Source organism: Castor canadensis, chromosome X (assembly GCF_047511655.1).
Source record: "Castor canadensis chromosome X, mCasCan1.hap1v2, whole genome shotgun sequence".
In the NCBI taxonomy this organism is placed as follows: domain Eukaryota; kingdom Metazoa; phylum Chordata; class Mammalia; order Rodentia; family Castoridae; genus Castor; species Castor canadensis.
In genome coordinates, this window is record NC_133405.1 from 84,412,096 (window position 1) to 84,434,223 (window position 22,128).

General features: G+C 38.9%; 1 protein-coding gene across 1 annotated transcript in view; it reads left to right on the top strand.

The window, feature by feature from the left end:
• The window catches only part of Ophn1 (oligophrenin 1), a 297,092-nt gene that overhangs the window by 122,798 nt on the left and 152,166 nt on the right, over positions 1–22,128 (top strand). Inside the window, exon 6 of the mRNA XM_074062757.1 lies at positions 18,290–18,391. Coding sequence (XP_073918858.1) covers positions 18,290–18,391 — 102 coding nt within the window. The remainder of the gene's footprint in view (positions 1–18,289; positions 18,392–22,128) is intronic.

A 22,128-nucleotide genomic window follows, 5' to 3' on the forward strand; every position in this document is an offset into this window, starting at 1 on the left:
CTTCATCTAATGTTTTCATTTTTTAGACTATGGTCTTGGTGTGGGAGGGGTAAAGTGACTAGCTTGGGTTCACATAGCTAGGAGGTAATAGGGTCAAGACTAGAACATTGCATTCTTTTTGTTGTTGTTGCTACTGGGGTTTAAATTCCATATCTCGTTCTTGCTAGGCAGGTGCTCTATGACTTGTGCCACTCCGCTAGCCTTTTTATGTTGGGTATATTTGAGATAGGGTTTCATGAACTGTCTGCCCAGGCTGGCCTTGAACCACAATTCTCTTGATCTCTGCCTCCCAAGTAGCTAGGATTAAAGGTGTGAGCCACTGGCACCCAGCAGAACATTGGATTCTTTTTCTCTCCCCAGGTCTTTGTTCCTACAGAAGAAGAGGAAGTATTTGGGGATGGGATGGGGAGAGGTTTCAACCCTCCTTCTGTCCTCATGAAATTAAAGCTGCTTTCCTGTGATTCCATTTCCCACGTTGTTATGCTCATCCATTTCCGTTTCCTCCAAGGTCTGAACAAGGAGAGACAGGCCAAAGTCACGCTAGAAGGGGCTGAAATTCAAGTACTTCCTGCATGCAATAGTATTTAATTGTTCTGTGTTGTCAGGGAAAGTTGGTAGCATTGCTGTCCTTGGAGATCTTTCAGAGAGGCATCTGTCACTATGTGATGCATTAAGTGACATTATTCCTGGAAGCTGCACACTGGGCCGGATATGACTCATGACCTCTTCTAACTGTGTGGCATTATTGCCATATATGTATGTTGGCTTATGTATCAAATGTTGATATACTACTCATTTTGTGCCAGGTATTCCATGTACTCTGAAGATACTTATTCCTCTAATTCTCTAAACTACCCTACGAGGCAGGACTCTTACTTATTACTGCTCTATAGATTAAGATAAACCCAAAGAATCAACAAAAACTTAGGCATGGGGAGGCTAGCTAACTTTCTGCCAGCCATGTGTTAGGAGTAGATCTGGGCCTTGAACCCAGGTGGTCTGTTTCCAGAGTCCACACCCTTAACCACTGTACTTTACGGTTATACAGGCAATATCACAGCACATAGACATTAGAATGACTCTGCTGCTTACTAGTTCTCTGCCATGGAGTAAGTTATTTCACTTCTTTGAGCCTCACTTTCAAATGTAGAAGATAGATAGTAATTATTTCTACTTCAGAGTCATAAGGATTAAATATATAAAACATGATTGGCACTGAAACATGAATTCCATTTCTGTGAATGGTTTCCATAAAAATTGAAAATATCTTAAGTATTTCATTAACTTGTAGGCCATAAGTTAAACTTTATAAGGTTTACAAACCTTAATTTGATTGATTTATCTTTATGACTTATTCTTCAGCGGACTTCAGTGGTCTTCCCTGTCTGACACAAGGAAAATAGCAATGAGACTGTTTTGCTCAGGGTGGGGACTGAGAGCCAGTGACTGTATGTGTCGTGGCCATCTGGGAATTTGCTATATGGTGCCATCTCCTTTTTCTTACATTTACCACTATCTTAAAATAGGACTGTGGGGCTATAGGTGCAGCTCAGTGATAGAGCACTTAGCACATGTGAGGCCCTGGGTTCAATCATGAGCCCCACCACGACCACCATAGCCAAAGTACTGAATCTGAATTTTGTGTATATGGTTGAAGATCACTCTTACAACTTTGGTTTCTCTAATTTGTTGTGTTCATCATTTCTTCTCTTAACCCCTTAGTAAGCAGTTAGCAAAGCCTTGCTTGAGTGTCCTTGTGAAGAAAGGCCCTAGTGTGTTGCTACATGGTGAGGTCCCATTTCCTGCTGATGTAAGTGTCCCCTCCTGTACAAATTGCAATACACTGCCCACACAGAGCTCACACAGCTCTGCCTGGGCTGCATATCGAGCATCCCCAGGGACTGTGCAAGTGGGTGGAGAAGGTTATATAAGCTCACATCCTCTTCCAAGTGGGAGGGGGAGAGAGAAAACAGCTGTCAGCTCCACAGCTGATCTTGCCAGCCCAAGTGATCCCAGCTTCATCTAGCCAGAGAAAGAGCCCCTCAGTACATAGAAGGGAGAGTTGTTGATGCAGAACCAATGTCTTGAACCTTTGGCAACTTATGTTAACTTCTTCTGGCTAGGACAGAATTGTGTTGGCCCTGGCCACCTGGACATGGTGTTCTCTAGGCATTTTGTGTGGTCCTCAAGTGCCTCCATCCAGCTGGTCATCTGTAGGAGGTTCTCACGGTGTACTTGTGAAAAGCTCGTTACACTGGAGACTTTGTTTGGATGGTTGCTCTTACCTCAATACCCGTTAAACTAAAAGACATAAAGAAGAAAATCCTTAAAAAGCAGATACAAGAAACAGCAGTCTCAGCTGGGCCTCTTGGCACAAGTCTGCACTTGGGAGGCTAAAGCAAGAGGATTGCAAGTTCAAGGCCAGCCTGGGTTACATAATGAGACCCTGTCTCAAAAAAATAAAAAATAAAACCCTCCACAATCTACATCCTACGTGCCTTTCCTAGTGCCTCTTACACTATTCTCCCTCTAGTGTTCAGTTCAGACACAATGGCGTTCTTTCAGCTCCTGAGACATACCGCCAAGCTTATTTGTACCTCAGGACCTTTACACTTGCTGTTCTCCATGACTAGAACACTCTTTCTCCAGTTTTTCTCCTGGCTGGCTCATTTTCAATAACTCACACCAGTGTGACTCTCTAAAGTTACCCAGTACCAGCTCCAACAATGCCAGTCACTTCTTATCAATTTACCTATTTTATTGGTTTCACAGCATTTACCACTATAGAAAATTACCGTCTCAATCATTCAGCATCTCCCTCCCAACTCCTGGCACACTTCTAGAATATAAGCTCCACACAGGCCGAAACATCATCTTTCTTGCTCACTGTTTATGGAATACTCTCATTTGTGACTATTTGTGACTCAGTAAGTGAACACATGATGTGTACTGAGAACCTCAGCTGCAAAACAAACATGCCATTTCTCTCCAAATATGACCACAACATCAAATTGCTAAATTAGAAATACTAATATGAGGGCCAGGTGTGGTGTCTGTAATCCAGCTACTTGGGAGGCAGAGATAGAAGATCACAGTTTGAGGTCAGCCTAGGCCAAAAAAAAAAAAGTGTGTGTGTGGTGGTGTCAGGAACTCAGGAGGCAGAGATAGGAGGATCACAGTCTGAGGTCAGCCCATGTCAAAGCACAAGATACTGTCTGACAAACAAACTAAAAGCAAAAGGGCTGGAGGCATGGCTCAAGTGGTAGAGTGCCTATCTAGCAAGCACAAGGCTCTGAGTTCAAACCCCAGTACCTTGAAAAGGGAAGGGGGGAGGGAGGAAAGGGGAGAGAGAAAGGAACAGAGGGAGGTGAGAGAAAAAGAGAGAGAGAGAGAGAGAGACAGAGACAGAGACAGACAGACAGTAACATAAACTACCTGCCAATTAGTGTAAGCATTCGAGAGCATGAATGTCTCACACTTACTTAGGTCTTACTTAGATTTTCTCCCATGTCTTTTACTAAACGTTAGGTTTTTTTCTTCTTTAATCAGGACCTCTAAAACAGAATTCTGTTTGGTAATAGGTGATCTTGACCTTTCCTGTCATCCCCTCCCTATCACTACAGAACTGGGCACCTGGCTACCTGCTAACAGACTATCCTGAGGCCACCTACCTCCACTTCTAAATAATGTCAAAAACCCATTTGCTACAGTTTTTTTGACTACCACAGTTGGCCCACCATTGTTATGTTGTGGTCTTTCCAGGCCTTTGGGTTAAGGAAGAGGCTCTGTCTTTAATATGGAGTGCGAGAACATGAATAAGACCTGTGAAGGGGATGGATTGGAGGCCCAAGTGCACAGGCCACCTGCAGGTTGAAGGGCTAGAATTCTGAGATGAATAGGGAGAAGGCAAACACAGGTAGGGGTAGAGAGGATTTCTGCACAGGCCTAGAAGATGAGTGGAGCAATGGTTGCCTAATGGATTACAGGAGATGAAAACAATGGCCTGTGATTATTACAGTTATATATCTTTAAGCTCCTTGGAGTCAAGGGCCCATCGTATTCAACTCTTTATCCCTGGGACTAGCACTGGAATAGGCACATGATACATACTCAAAATACACTTATTAAACTTCCATGTAATGCAGAAAATCAAATATGAGTACAAAGCAAAGAGAAGCTGGTATCGTATGAGCAGTTCTAATATGGCATGCAGAGGCTGGGCATTTTGTTCCCTTGCCTTGTAGTAGATGTGAGGCTTGTTGTTTTACAAAGAAGAGACTGTACCTCAGAGAGGCTATATGGCTTACCCAAGGTCACACAGCCAGTAAGGGTTGGAGCAAACTATCTAAAATCTACTCCCTTAACCTCCCTAAAAGCATTCGGTATTGACTGCATGACTAAACTAAGCTGGCATGTCCAAAGAGAGATGGTGATGGGTACTCTGACCACCATCTTTGTACAGACTGTACCCCCACTTCACAGACTCTTCCCTAACTCCAGTTCTTTCTTCAACACTCCACTCCTCTATGTCAATGTGATCTTTCTACACCTTCCTTGGTGCCCTCATATCCTAGTCTGGGTTTGGGGTCCCTTCTCTGCTCCCTCAGCTTGTGCACCAATTCCACTGGACTGTAATAGTCAATTTGTGTTTTGTACTCTGAGTCCATTGAGAACAGGAACCATGTCTCACTTGTCTCTGTTCCCCCAGATATAAATATGTGATAGAGACATACTATAGATCAGGTAAAGGAGGAGTGATGGTGCCAGAATGTGAGAGTGAATGAAAATGTTAGAGAGGAAAGGAATGGATAGTGAAAGGAAAGGAAGGGGGAGGGCAGAAGTAATTGTTATAAAATAGATGATTACATGCATTATAGTAATACTATTAGTCATTCTAGCACATTCTAGAGACACTAAAACATAACATAATTATGCAAACACTGTTACTGCATAATTTTTGCAGGAGGATAGTATAAGACCATTTATATGCACTCAAGTTGTTATGGAAAACATGAGAACAAATCATCAAAGTATTAAAGCTACTGGCAAACTATAATTTTCCTCTTACTCTATAGCTTTGCTTCTAAAGCATCAATTTGGCATTCTGGTCACACAGATTCTTTTATCTATGCTAGCTATAAATGCAGTAACTAAGTCTTGTGCCAGGCCTGGGCTTAGCTCTAAGGGGGAAATCCAGAGAACCAAAGGCCATTGGAACTTTTGAGTCCCTCCATAGGTAGGAAGGACGAGAGATGAACCCCAAAAGCCCAGTATTCCTCTCAGTTAGAGAAAGAATTGCTTAACTAATATGGTAACAATGTCCTTCATAAACAGAGACCGTATTTTTATCTTGTCCTTGTTGAATTTAAGAGTTCTTGTATTCTGGATACTAGTCCCTTAGTGGCTACATGTGCATAACTGTATGTAATTTTATATAAATGGCATCATGCACCACGCTTTTTGTAACTTTTTTTTTTTGCCAATACTGGGGTTTGAACTCAGGGTCTTGCACTTGCTAGGCAGGTACTCTACCACTTGAGTTATTCCCCCAGCCTTTTTTGTTTTAGTTTGTTTTTCAGATAGGGTCTTGTGTTTTTACCTGGGGTTGGCCTCAGACTGTGATTCTCCTACATTTGCCTCTTGTCTAGCTGTGATTACAGGTATGAATTACCACACCCAGCTAGGGTCTTGCTAACTTTTCTTACTAGTGTATATTAATTGTACAAAGGCATTTCACTTTGATATTTCATACACACATGAGCTGGCCTGGACCCACGATCCTGATCCTCCCACCTCTACCTCCTGTGCAGCTCGAATTATGTGGCTACCATGCCTGGTCTTATAACTTCTGTTTTCTACTCACTGATGTCACAAATATCCCTCTAGGTCTGTAGATAGAAATTTCTGTTATAATTTGTAATGATTTTGATCCACTCTATAAATGAATCATAATTTAGGCTGTTTTCAGTTTTGGGAGATTTGATTCTGTTATTAATTATGCTGTAACTCATCCTTGTGACACATGAAATGGATGAAATAGATAAAACAGCAATTTTATTTGAACTTTTTAACATGTGACTTACAGAAACTGAGACTAGCAGAGGAAAAATTAGTGGTGAAGTCTTAACAGTAAACAATAATAAGCGCGAACTGTTGTACATGCATAGAATATACAGAGCTCTGTTTCTAAGACACAGAGAATACATATTCCTTCTGCATATTCAAGGAACAGTCACAAAAATAAAGAATGTGTTGGGGAACCTCAAAAGTTCCAAAGAATGATCATTCAGACTATGCTCTTCAGCTATAAGATATAAAATGAAAAATTAATATTAAATATTGCAACACTCCATTTTGGGGAACTAACATAGTGTTGAATATTCTTTGGGTTAAAAAAGAATACACTTTAGGATAGAACTGAAGGACATCATGTTAAGTGAAGTAAGCCAGGCTCAGAAAGACAAAGGCTGAACATTTTCTCTCATACGTGAGGATGGACCCAATACAAATTCAAGCAATATTATGAAAAACAGGATATGGGACACGCTAAGGGAAGCTCAATAACGCGAGGGAGGATAAAAGAAGGAAGTTAAGGCGAATATGGTTGATGTATTTACTATACGAGAATGAATACAGAAGTTTTAAACCTGTTGAAATTACCATAAGAAGGGGACTAAGGTAGAAAAGAGAAAAATAGAGATGAACCAGTTCGAGTTATGATACATATATACATGGAAATGTCACAACAAAACTCCCTGTATAGCTATTGTAAGCAAACAAAAATGTCTTTTTTAAAAAAAATGGAGAACAGGAAGGTAAACAGTTCCTGTCTGGTGGTTGGTACCAGTGGGAGGGGGGAGGATATAAGGAAAAGATGTAGGAGGGTAAATGTGGTAGAAATATTATGTGTTCACGTATGAAAATGACAAAATGAGCCCTGTTGAAACTATTCCAGGAATGGGGGCAGGGATAAAGGAGAATGATGGAGGGGTGAATTCAACTATGATATATTGTAAGCACTTTTGTAAATGTCACCATGTACCCCCAGTACAGCAATAATAAAAAAATACATTTTAGAATAGAATGATAATGAAATCATTGTATATCACCATTTTGTGGGGCACATACCAGCAGTATATAGAAGAAAAGTTCATTGGTTTAAATATATTAAGAAATATCATATGTTAAGAATATTAATAGGAAAGATTAAAAACAGGTGTGACTGGAAACAAAAACAGAGCCAACCCAAAGTATTAAGACAAATGGACATAAAAGATTTAAGGGCAGAATTGAAAGAAGTAAAGTATTGACTATAACAGTAATCACAAATGCTAGAATTATTAGCAGGAACAAAAATTAACTAAATGACTAAGGATTAACAACATAGACCGCTGGCAAGACTACTTAAGGAAAGAGAAAATGCAAATAAACACAATACAGGATAAATAATAAAATAAGTGAAATAATATAGATATGGCAGAGATTTTTCTTAAAAAATGCAAAAACATTTATCAATAGCTATATGCTAATACATTTGGGAAAAGAGAAGTAGTAAATTTCTAGAAAATATAATGGGCCAAATATGGCATAAGAAAAGATGAGGCTGGGTGTGGTAGTTCATGTCTGTAATCCCAGCATTCTGAAGGCTGAGGCAGAAGGATTGCAAGTTCACGTCCAGCTTAGGCTATAGTGAGACTGTCTCAAAAACAAATACATCCCCCCAAATTTGGAGAATTTGATAGGCTAATATGTATTAAAGTAATTGAAATGAGAGTCAAATACTTCTTGTTCTTTGTATGTTCCAGCAAAAAGTGGTCCCAGTTGGCTTTACTGGTGAGTTCTGCCAAACCTTTAAGGGAACAAATAAATATTTTCCTAGTTTTCCAGGACATAAGAAAATAGTAAAAGCTATCTAGAATATTTTATAATGGTACTATAATATTGATTACAAAATAGGGAAGAAAAGTGTAAGAATAAAAACAAAAGGACCGTTTATGAACATAGATGCAAATATCCCCCCTAAAATATTAGCTAATTGAATCCAATAGTAATAAAATACAACATAATCAATTAGATTGTATCCCAGGAAACCCCCCCCCAATGCACAAAGATATCATCAGCCTTGGGAATCAGTCAGTACAATTCTCTTAGTTTAAAGAAAATTTATATGTTTATTTTAGTAAATCTGGATTTGAAGGGAAATTCCATAACTCAATAATGGTTATATGATATAAACCTACAGTAAGCATTGTACGTAATGGAGAACTGACATGATTCTTAAGATGGGGCAGGAGAGGATGCCAATTCACCTAGTGCTGTTTAACCCAGTTCTGGATGGCCTTTTGAGTGCTAGAAGAATGAAAATGAAGTAAACATGTAAAGATGGGAAGGAGAGATATAAAATTGGCATTATTTGAAGATGATAGCACCATTAAACTAGAAAAATCAGTATCATTCAGTGAAATTACCAGGCCCAATATGAATTAAAAGAAACATCTACAATAATCAATGTTATTTTCAATAATTAACCAGTAAATAGAAAACAATACCATTCCTATAGCAATAAAACTATAAAATATGCAGAAGTCATTTCTAACAGGAATACTTAAGACCTCATTAAAAAAAAATTAAAGTTTAGTAAAGGACATGGAAGAAAGTCTAAATAAGATCTGAATAAATGGGAGACATTAATGCCCCCAAATATTGCCTTAATATTAGATGATATTAATTTTCTTTAATCTATGAATTAAAATTTCATTGGATTTTATCGTAATATTCATTCAAAAGTGTGAAAGTTCACCAAATAACTAAGTCAAACTTAAAAAGAAGACTGAAGAAGTGAGATTTTTTTTTGTACTGGCACCATAACATCTTGTGGTCAGTAGGCTGAAAATAGTTTTGTGTATTCCTCAAACAAAAGATTAGAGGAGTGGAATAGAGTTCTTAAAGGCAAACCCATACAGTAATTTAATGTAAAAATAGTACTCCAAACGACTGGGGATCAGAAAAAGTGGTAGATTGTTTGGGAAAACTGAACACTAAGTAGGGAAATGTAAAACTGGATTTCTACGTAACACTAAAAACAGGTGGACTCCAGATGGGTTAAAGGCCTAGAAGTGGAAGGTAGGACTCAAGGTTGCTTTTTTGCCCCCCTACCCCAACATCTAAGTGCAAGTTCAAGGTCTCCAGGGCTCTTAACAAACCCAAATGCCTTCCCAGGGCTTCTTGGTTTACTTTGTTTTGGGGGGGCTCTGCGTAGGTCTTGCTTTTTTGCCACATACTGTTGAGTTTTACAAGACCAAAAACTATTTAATATAGTACTTTAGAGTTTTAGTACAAAGTCAGTGTATCTTATCAATCGTACTTCTAGAAATGGAAGTCATATTCAGTCTAGGGGGAAAATGCTTCCTGGTTCCTGAGGAGAGTGCTGTAGTATGTGTCATATCTGTTTTTCTTGAACATTCCTGTCTTATGAGATTTAAGAACTGCTGCTGGGATCATTCATTTTGTCATGGGAGATAGGGAGTGTGAACCCTTCTGAAGACATATCGAATGATTTTGCATAATATTCAAATTATACATATTTTAGGAAACTTTTAACAGAAATAGATGCAATTGCCAGAGAAAAGTTGAATAACAGGTTGCATTTGGCAGACAGAAGTGAATCCACTCATCTTGTTCGGAGGTGCTCTGTCAAAAATAGCCTCTGGCTGTTCTTTCATATAGGACTTGTGATCTGTCATAAAGCTAGTGACTTTATTTCTAGGACAACTTTTGGCAGTGTATAGTAAATGTTACCTGAAACCCCCTCTCTGACTTTTGAATAGGGACGGATCTTTTCCATAATACCCTAATTATATTTGTTTGAATCACACAGAACATTTATTGCCAAGTAATACAATGCCCCAAGGCTGCAAACAATGAGACTATTCAGTAATAGAGAATAGGCAAAGGGCAAAGAAACCAAGTTGGAAACATGAGCACTGCATCCCTCAACCCAGGTAAAAGAAGCACATTTTGTACATAATCCCCATTAATTGTCACTTGTGAAAAGGGGTAGTGGGAAAACTACAAACTAGATTTCTTTTTGCTAAACATTTATTGTATCATAATTGGTACATTATGTTTGACAACAAAAAATTAAAAAAAATCTGTAACTGCAGGAAAAAGAAGGCTGCTCTGTTCTTGGGAAAAAAATCTTTGGCCATTTAAAAATTACACAGTCTTGGGCTTGCCTGAAATAACTGAGCAAGAAGTGCATTCTTAGAAATGTGGGGCTTTAAGTATTATAAACCCTTGACCCAGTGGTAATTGATACCTCATTTCCCTGTGACCCTCAAGGGTCAAGGGTGACCTCAAGGTCTCACATTTGAATCTGTAGTAAGGAAAGGTCTCTTAAGATTTAAAGATTGTTTTTATCCCATTTTAGTGCATTTCCATAACACTTAATGATTTCATCATGTTCCTTGTGTAACCTCTGAAGGCCATAAACAATGCCAATGGTTTCAAGAGGTTTTAGTCTATTGTGGAGAGGATGTGGCTGGCAGAGCAATTAACAGCTTGATGGCTAGCAAGCAGAGAGAGGGCCAAATCAGCTTTTTGTTTTTACTAGTATACTGTTGTACTGGGGGTGCATTGTGTCATTTACAAAAGTGCTTACAATGTATCTTAATTAAAATCACCCCCTCCATTTTTCTCTTTTATCCCCTCACTCCCCATTCTTAGAACAGTTTCAGCAGGTCTCACTGTTACATTTTCATGCATGCATACATAGTACTTCCGCCATAGTCACCCTCCTTCACCCTTTCCTTATGTCCTCCCCCTCCCAGTGGTATCAACCCCCCAGACAGCACCTGGTTTACCTTCCTGTCCTTGATCGTTTTTTTGTGGCACTGGGGTTTGAACTCAGGGCCTCATGCTTGCTAGGCAGGAGCTCTTACCATTTGAGCCACTCTGCCAGCCCTTTTTTGTGATGCGTTTTTGTGACATAGGTTCTCCAGAACTATTTGCCCTGGGGCTGGTTTCTAATCTTGATCCTCCTAATCTCTGCCTCCTGAGTAGCTAGGACTACAGGCATGAGCCACTGGTGCCTGTTGTTCTTCATTTTTAAATAAAAGACATTTTTGTTTAGGATAGCTATATAGGGGGTTTAATTATGACATTTCCATGTATATATGTATTATAACCCAAATTTGTTCATCCTTTCTATTTTTCTCCTTTTTTTAAATAGTTAAATATTAAACAACTTTTTATTCATAGTATAATAAGGAACTATAAGTATATAGTTATCTACATTATATCAGGATGAATTTTAAAACATTTTAACTGTGAATTATTTATTTATTTATTTATTTATAATTTTTATTTATTTATTTTTCTTTTATTTATATGTGCATACAATGTTTGGGTCATTTCTCCCCCATTCCCCCCGCCCCCTCCCTCTCCCTCCCTATCCCCTCACTACCAGGCAGAAGCTATTTTGCCCTTATCTCTAATTTTGTTGAAGAGAGAGTATAAGCAATAATAGGAAGGACCAAGGGTTTTTGCTAGTTGAGATAAGGATAGCTATACAGGGAGTTGACTTGCATTGATTTCCTGTGCATGTGTGTTACCTTCTAAATTAATTCTTCTCAAACTAACCTTTTCTCTAGTTCCCGGTCCCCTTCTCCTATTGGCCTCTGTCGCTTTAAAGTATCTCCTTTCTACTTTAGTCCCCTTCTTATGGTGATTTCAACAGGTTTAAAAATTCTATATTCATTCTTGTATAGACAATACAACCATATTCACCTTCTTAACTTCCTTCTTATACCCTCCCTTCCCCTGTTAGTATTATCTCCTTAGCATGACCTGTTTTCATTCATGTCCTTCGTTGTTTAGGTATCTGTTCATTGTTCAGTAGATTTTTGCTTTGGTATTATACCTGAATATGCATTGTGCTTAAGTCATTGTAACTCCCCTCCACTGTACCTCTTCCCCCTTTCCCTCTATCCTGTGCTGGTTAACAGTTTTCAGTGTGTTTCATTGCATCATGTTGATGTATTACATTATTATACGCTATCTTTCTTTCCTTCTTTTCCTCCTCCCTTGACCTCCTCTACTCGTCCAATTTTGGATACATGTTCTGTATATATAATATTGCTTGAATTTTTTGAAAAATCTGGCTTGCGGTATCATGACCATGATAGCCAAAAAGTAGATAGACATCTGATAGATATTCTGAAAGCTGATATTTTTTTCTTCATGGATTTAGATTTGAGTCTTGGGTCCAGGTTCTCTGTCTGGTCCCATATTATGTTGGCTCAAGACCCTACTCTAAAATCACTTGAGTGTTCAGTTTCACTTGCTATGTGTTACTTATAGGACACTTGGTAACCTATGGTAACCTATCTTGCGCCTCAGTTGTCTCACTTGCAAAGTGGAGATAATAATAAAAAAACTATATTGTGCTCAGAAAAGAAGCCCTCCAAAATGTTTAACAGTGTCTTTGATCTTAGCCTTTTGATGATACTGGTGTTTGAACTCAGAGCTTTGCGCTTGCTAGATAGGTGCTCTACCACTTGAGCTACTCCACCAGCTCTTTTTTGCAGTGGTTAAACAGTGGGCTTCAGAGAAGGGACACACTTTCACTTCTTATACCTTGACACTTCTGAACTGTTTGAACTTACTTCAAATATGTTTTACTTTCATGAATTTTTATATTAAAAAATTAGAAAATATGACTGAAATTTTGCAGTAAAAGATCATAAAATGATACAATGATGTCATACATGAGAATTGAATTATACTCTTATCAAAAAACCTCTCTGAAATTATCATTAATACACTTTTAAGATACCATGTAAAGACTCACAATAAGTGGACGAATGTAAGAAGAAACATTAACTTGGCCAATTGGAATACAAATGAATGATTGGCATCTAATTTACCAGATCTAAGAAAGCCTAATCCTAAAATGGTAGTGGGGAAAGCCAAGCATAATCCTGAATATAGTAGATAATCCTCAAGATTCAAGAAGCAACAGAAACCTCTGGAAATGGGAGTAAAGGTATGACTATGAAAAAAAGAAAGATCTAAATATATCAATTTTCTCAACAAATGGATCAGCCGAATGAAGCCCAAAGTTGAAAAGTCCCATGTGGTACTCAAGTGTTCAGACAGCTGAAAAGCTGACTTTTCAGTAGTCAAGGGAAGTTCCCCCACAGTCAAGGAAATCCTTGGGTGTGAAAGAGAATGAAATAAGCAGATCAAAGGTAAATGGAAGGAAATAGAGGGAGAGGAATACTTAAAATACATGACCTTTGTGTTTTCAAACAGATGAGAAGAGACTGCATCTGTGAAATCAAAGAATGCTATTTAAAGAGAAGAAAGATGAACTCTTGGTTAGTAGAAGGTTTGAAAGACAAAGTTAAAGTCTTTTTCAAGCAGAGAGATAGAAGATCAGAGAGAAAATAGAAAAGTATAAGTCCAGTGAAGTAGATACAAATAAAGGAATTCCATAAAGTTAAAATAGTGGGGAGAAATTTACTCATGACATGATTGGAGTTTCCCAGAACTATAAACACTGAGTTAAAAGACTGAAAGGGTCTTCTGAGTACCCACCATGATGGATGGAGATAGACTTTTACCTAAGGACATCACTAGGAAGTTTCAGAATCTCTAGAACAAAGACAGGACAGATATAGAATGATCGCTTTATAAGATTCTAACTATAAATTAAGAATAAGAGTGAATAGAGAAATTTTAAATATGCAGATTCTCATTGTACCCTTTATTCAGGAAGCTATGGGAGAATGGGTTTCCCATAATAAGGGAACAAAGCAAAAGAAATGAAACCAAGATACTGGGTGATAAAGTATCAACATAGAAGAGAGGCAAGGGGAATCTCTAGACTGATGGTGAAAGGAGGTATTCAGAGGACACCTGGGGATCTAGACATAGAAGACAATGAGTCCAGATTTCGAACTGCCAGAAATTTCCCATTGTTTGTATTTTAAAGTTAAGTGATAAGATTGAACATATTGAGGACATTAGAGAACCAAAGGAGAGGTAAAGATTAACTTAGTGTTGTGTACATTGTAAACTAAGCAATTAACCAATCAAAGTAAAACAAAAGGCAATTATTAAATTTAGGGAAAAAATGTGATACAGGAAGTAAGGTTAACCATGTTCTACTGTATGGGTCAGCTATAAATAGTGTGCAATAGTCACAATACTGTAAATACTGAATAGAGATCAAACCAAAATTACCATAAAAGTATACTGGGAGTAGGAGAATAAGGGAAGTGTGTGTGTAGGGGAAGTGGTGATGGTGGTGGTAGAGGAGGAGATCCTACTGGTACAGAAAGAGGAAAGAGGGCTAAATCCTTATCTTCTGTATTGATTAATTGATAATGCATAAAATTAAGAATTAGCAATTTAAAATTTTATTGAGATATTAGAAATGTGGAAGTTAATAGTAGAAAAATTGGCTGAAAGAGAAGGAAGTGGTTGCTTTTGGGGAAAGGGAAAAGAGATTGTGACTTGTTTTAACCAAATGCATGGAATAATATGCCTATTTGATTAAAGAAAAAAGTTCATAAAATGTCTTAAAGTTGAAATGCTAGCCAGGGGAGTCACTGTTGCACCATTTTCTGCACTGGGTTTAAGGATTGGGGAAAGTGTGAGCTTTTTATGCAGCTCTTCTTCCAGTGTGTCACCAAGGCTGCCTGTATTACGTTGAGGTGGAGGCTTTGGCTTCTCCTCCTCTTGGGGGAGCTGGGCTGGAGTTGCAGACATTTCCTAATTTACTCTGTTGCCTTCCTGTTCCTCCATGCTTCTCAGCTGTGCTGTCCCTTTTTTGTGGTTCCCATTACTCTTCCTCTTTTCTGAATCTAGTCTCTCCTGTGTACTCTGACTCTTCTCATTCATGGAGTCTGATGGAGAAAGCTTCTGTCTCACCACCTTGCCCCCAAACTTCAACATAAGAACAAATTTAACAGTTAAAACTAGCATTCAGAGGAAGTGTAAAGATTGTAGTTAAGTAACATATGCTAAAGAACCTCATGCTCTGCTTGGCAAATGTGTGTTCTTAAGAAAGAGTAATTCCTTCCCCTTCTCAACCAGTCAAAAAACTGTCTTGTGTGGCATTTTGATCTGAGGATGGAAAGTGGCTCTCATTTGAGGCCTCTGCTGTATTTGGTACTTACAGTCCAGTTGACCCTGTGGTGAAAGTTATTTTTAAGCAGACTTGGGATGGCCCAGAAGTAGTATGCTGATGCCACTTCAGGTTGACTTGAGTAGAATAAAATATAAGTGGACTCCTGAAGAAATAGAAAATGTGAATGGATCAGCAAAGGAATGGGGTTGGAGCCTCACCTCTCTTCATATTCAAAAATTAACTCAATCTGCCTGTGTAAGCTAAAATTGTAAAATAGAAACTCTGAGAAGAAAATATAGGTGTAAATCCTCATGACAAATCAGGCAATGGTTTCTTAGATATGATATTAAAAGTACAAGCAACCACAGAAAAAATAAGCCAGTTAGACTTCCCAAAATTAAAAATTTTTATGCTCCAAAAGACACTATCAAAAAAAAAAATCCCAAGACAATTTAAAGAGTGGGAGAGAATATTTGCAAATGTAGTGTTCATGTCATATAAAATGAATTATTACAACTCAGTAATAAAAAGACCTAATTTTAAAATAAGCAAATGAAGAGAATAAAGGAGGGTGAATATGGTTGATGAATTTTCTATACATGTGTGAATACAGGCCATTGAAACCTGTGGAAGCCACTTTACGAAGGGGTAGGGGGAAGAGGATGAACCTAACCGTGTACGTTGTATCCATAAATGGAAAGGTCCCAACGAAACTCCCTGGGCAACCATTGGATACTAATAAAAACATTAAACAATGGGCAAAATAGTTCAATAAACCTCTGAAGAAGGTTTTATATATATAAATATAAATATATATATATATATATATAAAGCACACGAAAAGACATATAGCATTATTAGTCATTAGGAAAATGCAAACTTCAGTGAGATACCACTTCACTTGCATTAGGTTAGTTATGATAGGTAATAAATTTTGATGATGATTTAGAAAAATTGGAACTCTAATTTCTGTAGGGAATGCAGGCCCATTTTGGAAATTGTTTGGCAATCCCTCAAAAGGTTAAACAGAGAGTTGCATGTGACCCAGCAATTATGTTCCTAGATACATGACCAAGAGAAATGAAAACATAACCACAGAAAATGATATACATGGATATTCATAGCAACATTATTCCTGATAGTTCAAAAAGAACCCAAGTGTGCATTCACTCAGGAATTCATAAAGCAACATAGTATAGCTATACAGTGAAATGTTACTGAGTCATAGGAAGAAATGATACACTGACTCATGCATTAAAAAAGTCCAGAATAGGAGACTTCATGGAGACGGAACATAGGCATAGTTTCTTGAAGTTGAGTGGATGAGGGAATGGGGAGTGACCATTAACATGCATGGGATTTGTTTTCTGGGTAGTGGAAATATTTTTGAATTAGGTAGCGGTGAAAGTTGCACAACTTCGTGAATATACTAAAAACCACTGAACTGTACACTTCAAAGAGGTGAATTCTGTGGTGTGAATTATATCTCAAGTTTTATTTATAAAACGGAAGTGTAGGGGAAGGTGGACAAGAAAGCTTGATCTATTCCTGGAGAAGGCACTAAGGTTTTCTGGTTCCTCAAATAATTGCCTCTTTAAATTGATTTAGCAGCTGGAGGAACAGTTTGTTTTACCTGTGTTTTGTGGGAAAATCTCTGCCTCCTGTGTTTGGTATCTTAGCCAGGGCTAGGGCAGCAGGCCTACCTAAACTTCATTCCCCAAATTCCCCAATCATTTCCTTTTTATTTATTTATTTATTTCCCAATCATTTCTTTATATGCCCCCCTGATTGTTAATCTTCCCAAGATCATCTGGGATCTCTTTGCCTATGTGAAATGAGTCAGATAAACCTGTACATCCTGTGACCTTGGATTAGTTAGTTTACCTTATTTGAACTTTCTTTTCCATTTCCATTACAATAATATCTGCTTCTCAGGGTTTTGAAGATTGAATGAGATAATGGGTTTTTAAGTATTTTTCACAGTGCCTGGCCTGATGCAGCCCTCAGTTAGTGTTAGTTCCCTCTCTTCTCTACTTATTTCCTTTCTTTTAAAAAACAAAACAAAACAAAACTGGCCATGTGTGGTCCAGCATATCTGCCATTCTAGTACTTGAGAGGATGAGGCAGAAGGATCAGGAGTTTGAGGCCAGCCTGGGCTACATAAAGAGACCTTATCTAAAAAAATGCAAACAAAATACTGTGGTAAAAAGCATATTCCTTACAGGTCAGAGGTTGTTCTACTCTGACCTGGCTCCCGGGCAGCAACAGATTGCCTGTGACAATATAGGGTTTTTTCTTTCTTTTTATCAGTATGCTCACTGCTGTGCCTTTTCTAGTACCTGGCACATTGTTGTAGGTACTCAGTGAGTTTGGATTTCCTAAGAGACCACACAAACCATCTACATGGATTTCCCAGCCTGGTGCTGAGAGGTTGCAGTGTCAGCATAGTCCGTGACAAAGGAGCATTGTTAAGGTTTCTTTGGAGGCTGTGGGACATCCACTTGTGCTGAATAGCAGAGAACTTAATTAAATTTAAAACCCAAGGAGAGCAGAGGCTGGATCCCGCCCCCCCACCACAAAACAAAGGCTAGCTTTTCAATTCTTGCTGTCCGGCTTCACCAGGAGTTTTTCCTCCACCAGCTTGTACTATGCAGCAGTGAACACTTAAATAATACAAAGAGGCAGTCCCAGGTTCCTATTATCTTAGAAAGGTTTGACTTATGACCAGGCTGTCTGAATGTATTTGCAGATTAACCTTTCCAAGACATATTTAGTTCACTCTTGTGTTCCTTCTTCCTTTAAAAAAAACCCCCAAAACCTGAATGAGCGATTAATGCATGTGAAAAATATTGGAGGGGAAAAAAAGAAAGAGGTCCTTAAAAGTGTCATTTTCTGAGCAGTAGTTCCCAGAAGCTTTCCCAGTAGGAACTTCCTTTTCTGTAGGCAGAATAGTTTGGGGTTATATTTGAGGAAGTCAAAACTGCTGAGTCTGATGCAAAAGCACATTCTCTATTTGCTTGTTTTATTTTTTTCCTTCCTAGGAGCTAGAGGAATTGACCACGTGAAACCTGGAACTGTTTCCTCCATTCTTGTTTCTAAGCCCCAGAATTAAAATGATAGACATTTCATCTGAACCTTCTCTCCCCTGTCTAGGAGCGGAAAAAGAAATTTGAAAAGGACGGTGAGAGGTTTTATTCTCTATTGGACCGCCATTTACACCTGTCATCCAAAAAGAAAGAATCTCAGTTACAAGAGGTATGTTCACAGTGCCCGACTCTGCCTTCCATTGCCAGTCACACTGCAGAAAGTGGCAGTTTCCTGTTGCCAGGCTTTCCCCTGCCACGGCTCAGCAGGGGACCATGTGCCATAGCAGCAGTTGAAACATGGCCCTCAGAGTTCCTAGGCAGCACCTCCACTAACTCTCTGTGTGGCCTTAGATAAGGTATCTCACTCTTGGTTGTGTGAGAGGAGAGAGGTCTCTGATTGCAGATTCTACACGAGGATAGAATTAGAGTCATATTTGGTAGATTAGGAACAGATCCTCTTTTTTCCCGTGAGTTATTTCATTGCCTCTTTTTGGAGTGGGGGGTTGGTGACCAGGACTATTGCTTATCTGGGACTTGCAGTGCCTGCAGTTCACAGTAAGCCACTATTTACTGGGAGCCTGCCACATGCCAGTCACTATGCTGGCTGCACCAGGATTACAGAGACAGTAACACAAGGTCTTCTGTGTTAGAGGCTGACAGTTGGGATGCTAGGATAGGTGTGTACATTGCTCTTACATAAGCACAACGTTTCCTTACTGTAACGTTCTGTAGATGTGGTAGTCTTGGAGGGGGGTAGGGAAGTGGAGAATTGAAGACTTATATTTGGATGTAGGAATTGCCTTTGTGAAGAAGATTGCCCTTCTAATTTGAAATAGGTAGATAGAAATGGAAGAATTAACCTTTCAAATGGAGGCCTGTGGGCTCAAGGATGGAAAGCACAGAGGATGTTTGGGAAATGATTTGGCCAGAATTTGCATTACTGCTAGAGACTAGTTAAAGACAAGATAGGATCAGGCAAGTCGAGGCCATTTCGTGCTGAACTGGGCTCAGGAGGTTGCATTTAATTTTCTTGACCCTGGGGGACCATTGAAGGCTTTTGGTCAGGCAGGTCACATGAAGAGAATTCTGTTTTAGGAATCTTAAACTGGCTTGGACTGTAAGATAGATTATGTCAGGGAGAGACTAGAAGCAAGGAAACCAGATCAGCAAGCTATTACAGTGGTCCAAGGGAGAGGGGCTGAGTCAAAAGAGTGCTATGGGGATGAGATGGAAGGAATTAACTGATGATGAACTTTTTAATGGAAGAAGGGATCTATGTGTGGGATAAAAGATGCAATAAAAATGGGAATATTAAGATTCTAGAGTGAAGAGAGATACCTGATGGAGTAAGGTCATAGACCTGTGCTGTAAAGCTTTTTTACGGTTTGATGTGGTCTGAGTATGTCCTCCAAAGGTTCATGTGCTAGAAGTATGGTCCCCAGTATGGCATTGTTGAGGAAAACCTCTAAGAGGGGCTTAGTTGAAGGCAATTAAATCATTGGGGCACTGATCAATGTCGTTCTCTTTTCTACAACAGCAGGTTAGAATACACACACATACACAGTGAACCTGGCCATCGAATCCCTCTTGCTTCCCGTCTTTCCAAGTGATCTCTACCTTCCAAATGTACTTGGTTCCTTTTGTTTCTCTTTCACTGTGGCCAGCCAAACAAATGGGGTCTCCTGATCTTAGACTTTCAGCCTCCAAAACTCTTGAGTTGATTAACCTCTTCCCTTTATAAATTAACCAGCAACAGGTATTTTGTTATATCTAGAGAAAATGGGCTAATTCAAGGTTCTCAGAAATCATCTTGTCCAGGGTCACACAAACTGTGGAAGAAATAGAACTCATCTCCCGAGACCTGCTTTAGTGGGTATTCATCACTCCTGGGTGCATCCCAAGAGCCTCAGTGATGGATAGTTAGTATTGATCTACTTCTTTTCCATAAGCTAGAATTAATATTGGAGTCTTCTGCTATTTTTCATTTGGTTTTCTTCATTTTCCATGTGTTCTGGGCCACGGTTCCTGTGCAGACAAGAGTTAAAAACAGGCTGGAAACTGGGGAACTTGACTGGTAAACAGTCCCCCACACTGATAGGAAAGCTTCCCTAAATGGTAAGAGTAGCTCACTGTGCACAAATGGCCTGAATGAGCAATGTCGCTTTTATTGTACACCTTTTCTTTAGATAGTCTAGAATTTTGGCACATGCTGGGCAGAGGGTAGCCTAGGGGCCTTAGTTTCTAATGAGCTTCTCTGGCAGACATTTTACCTGTGTTATTATAGCTTCTTGAAAGAGGAATGAAGTGTGTCCTTTGTCTCTTGGAAGCTCTGTTGTTTTCTCTTGACTGAGCCCCATGACTTTTTCTCATTGCTGATTTTTTGGTATCCTTTTGCTGAAGACCGGCTGAGCTGTGGGTGTGGCTATGTGCTGAGTCTTGATAGTCCTCTGAGTGAATTGTCAAACCTGGGGATGGCAGTAGGGACCATGGGCATAGTCATACTTTTGGATGCTTTTCACTGTGAAGGTTTCTAGAGTGTTATGGTGTTGTAAGTAGATATCCTTGTTGACATTCCTGATGAGCAAGGCTGTAGTCTTTATACTGCTTTGGGAGGACTTTGGATCAGTCACTTTATTCAATTAAGAGATTTTATTTGTAGAACACGTTAAGGTTTCTAGAAAAATTTAATGGAAAGTACAGAGAGAAGGTACTGGATCCCTGAGGCCCGTGTGTCACTTTGGTGTGGTACATTGTGACAGTTGATAGGCCAGTGGATTGTGCATTCTGTGGGTTTTGATAAATGTATAATGACATGTGTCTAGTATCACAGTGTCACATAGAATAGATTCACTGTTCTGAAAATCCCTGGCCACCACCTATTCATTCCTCTCGGCCCATCTGAAATCTTGGCAACCACTGATCTTTTTCTAGACTTCATAGTATTGTCTTTTCTAGAGTGTCATATAATTGTAATCGCACAGTATGTAGACTTTTCAGATTGGCTTCCTTCAGTTTATTGTTCCTCTGGGTCTTTTCATGACTTGATAGTGCACTTCTTAAGTAATATACTGTTGTCCGGATGTACCAGTTTGTTTATTCATTCACCTGTTAAAAGACATTTGGGCTGCTTCTGAATTTTGACAGCTATTAATAAAGCTGTGATAAACATTTTGGGGCAGGTTTTGGTGTACAGAAGTTTTGAAGATGTTTGTGTAAATATCAAAGAGTACAATTGCTAGATTGTGTGGGAAAGGAGAGTACTGTTTTCCAATGTGACTGCCCCATTTTTCACTCCCACCAGCAAAGAATGAGCCTTTCTGTCACTCCACATCCTTGCCAACATTTGGTGCTGGCTGTGCTTTGGATTTTAGCCATTCTACTAAGTGTGCAGTGGCATTGCATTGCTGTTGTAATGATACGTGACATCGAGAATCTTCTCATAAGCTTCATTACCATCTGTATGTCTTCTCTGGTGAGGTGCATGTTCAGACATTTGCCTTTGAAAAATTGGGTTCTTTTCTTACTGCTGTGTTTTAAGAGCTCCTTGTATATATTAGGTGCCAATCATTTATCAGACACATGTTTTGCAAAGATTTTCTCCTGTATGTGGCTGTCTTTTCATTTTCTTAATAGGGTCTTTTGCTGAGCATGAGGTTTTTTTTTTTAATTTTAATTAAGCTTAAGTTACCAATTTTTATTTAATGGATCATGCTTGTGATGTTATATCTAAAAATCATTGCCAATCTTAGGCTGCTAGAGTTTTGCCTCTCTCACTCTCACTTTTTCTTTTATTTTATATTTTTAGTATTGGGGTTTGAACTCAGGGCTTCATGCTTGCTAGGCAGGTGCTTTCCCACTTGAGCCACTCTGTCAGCCATCCTTTTTTTTTTTGCACTGTTAAGATTT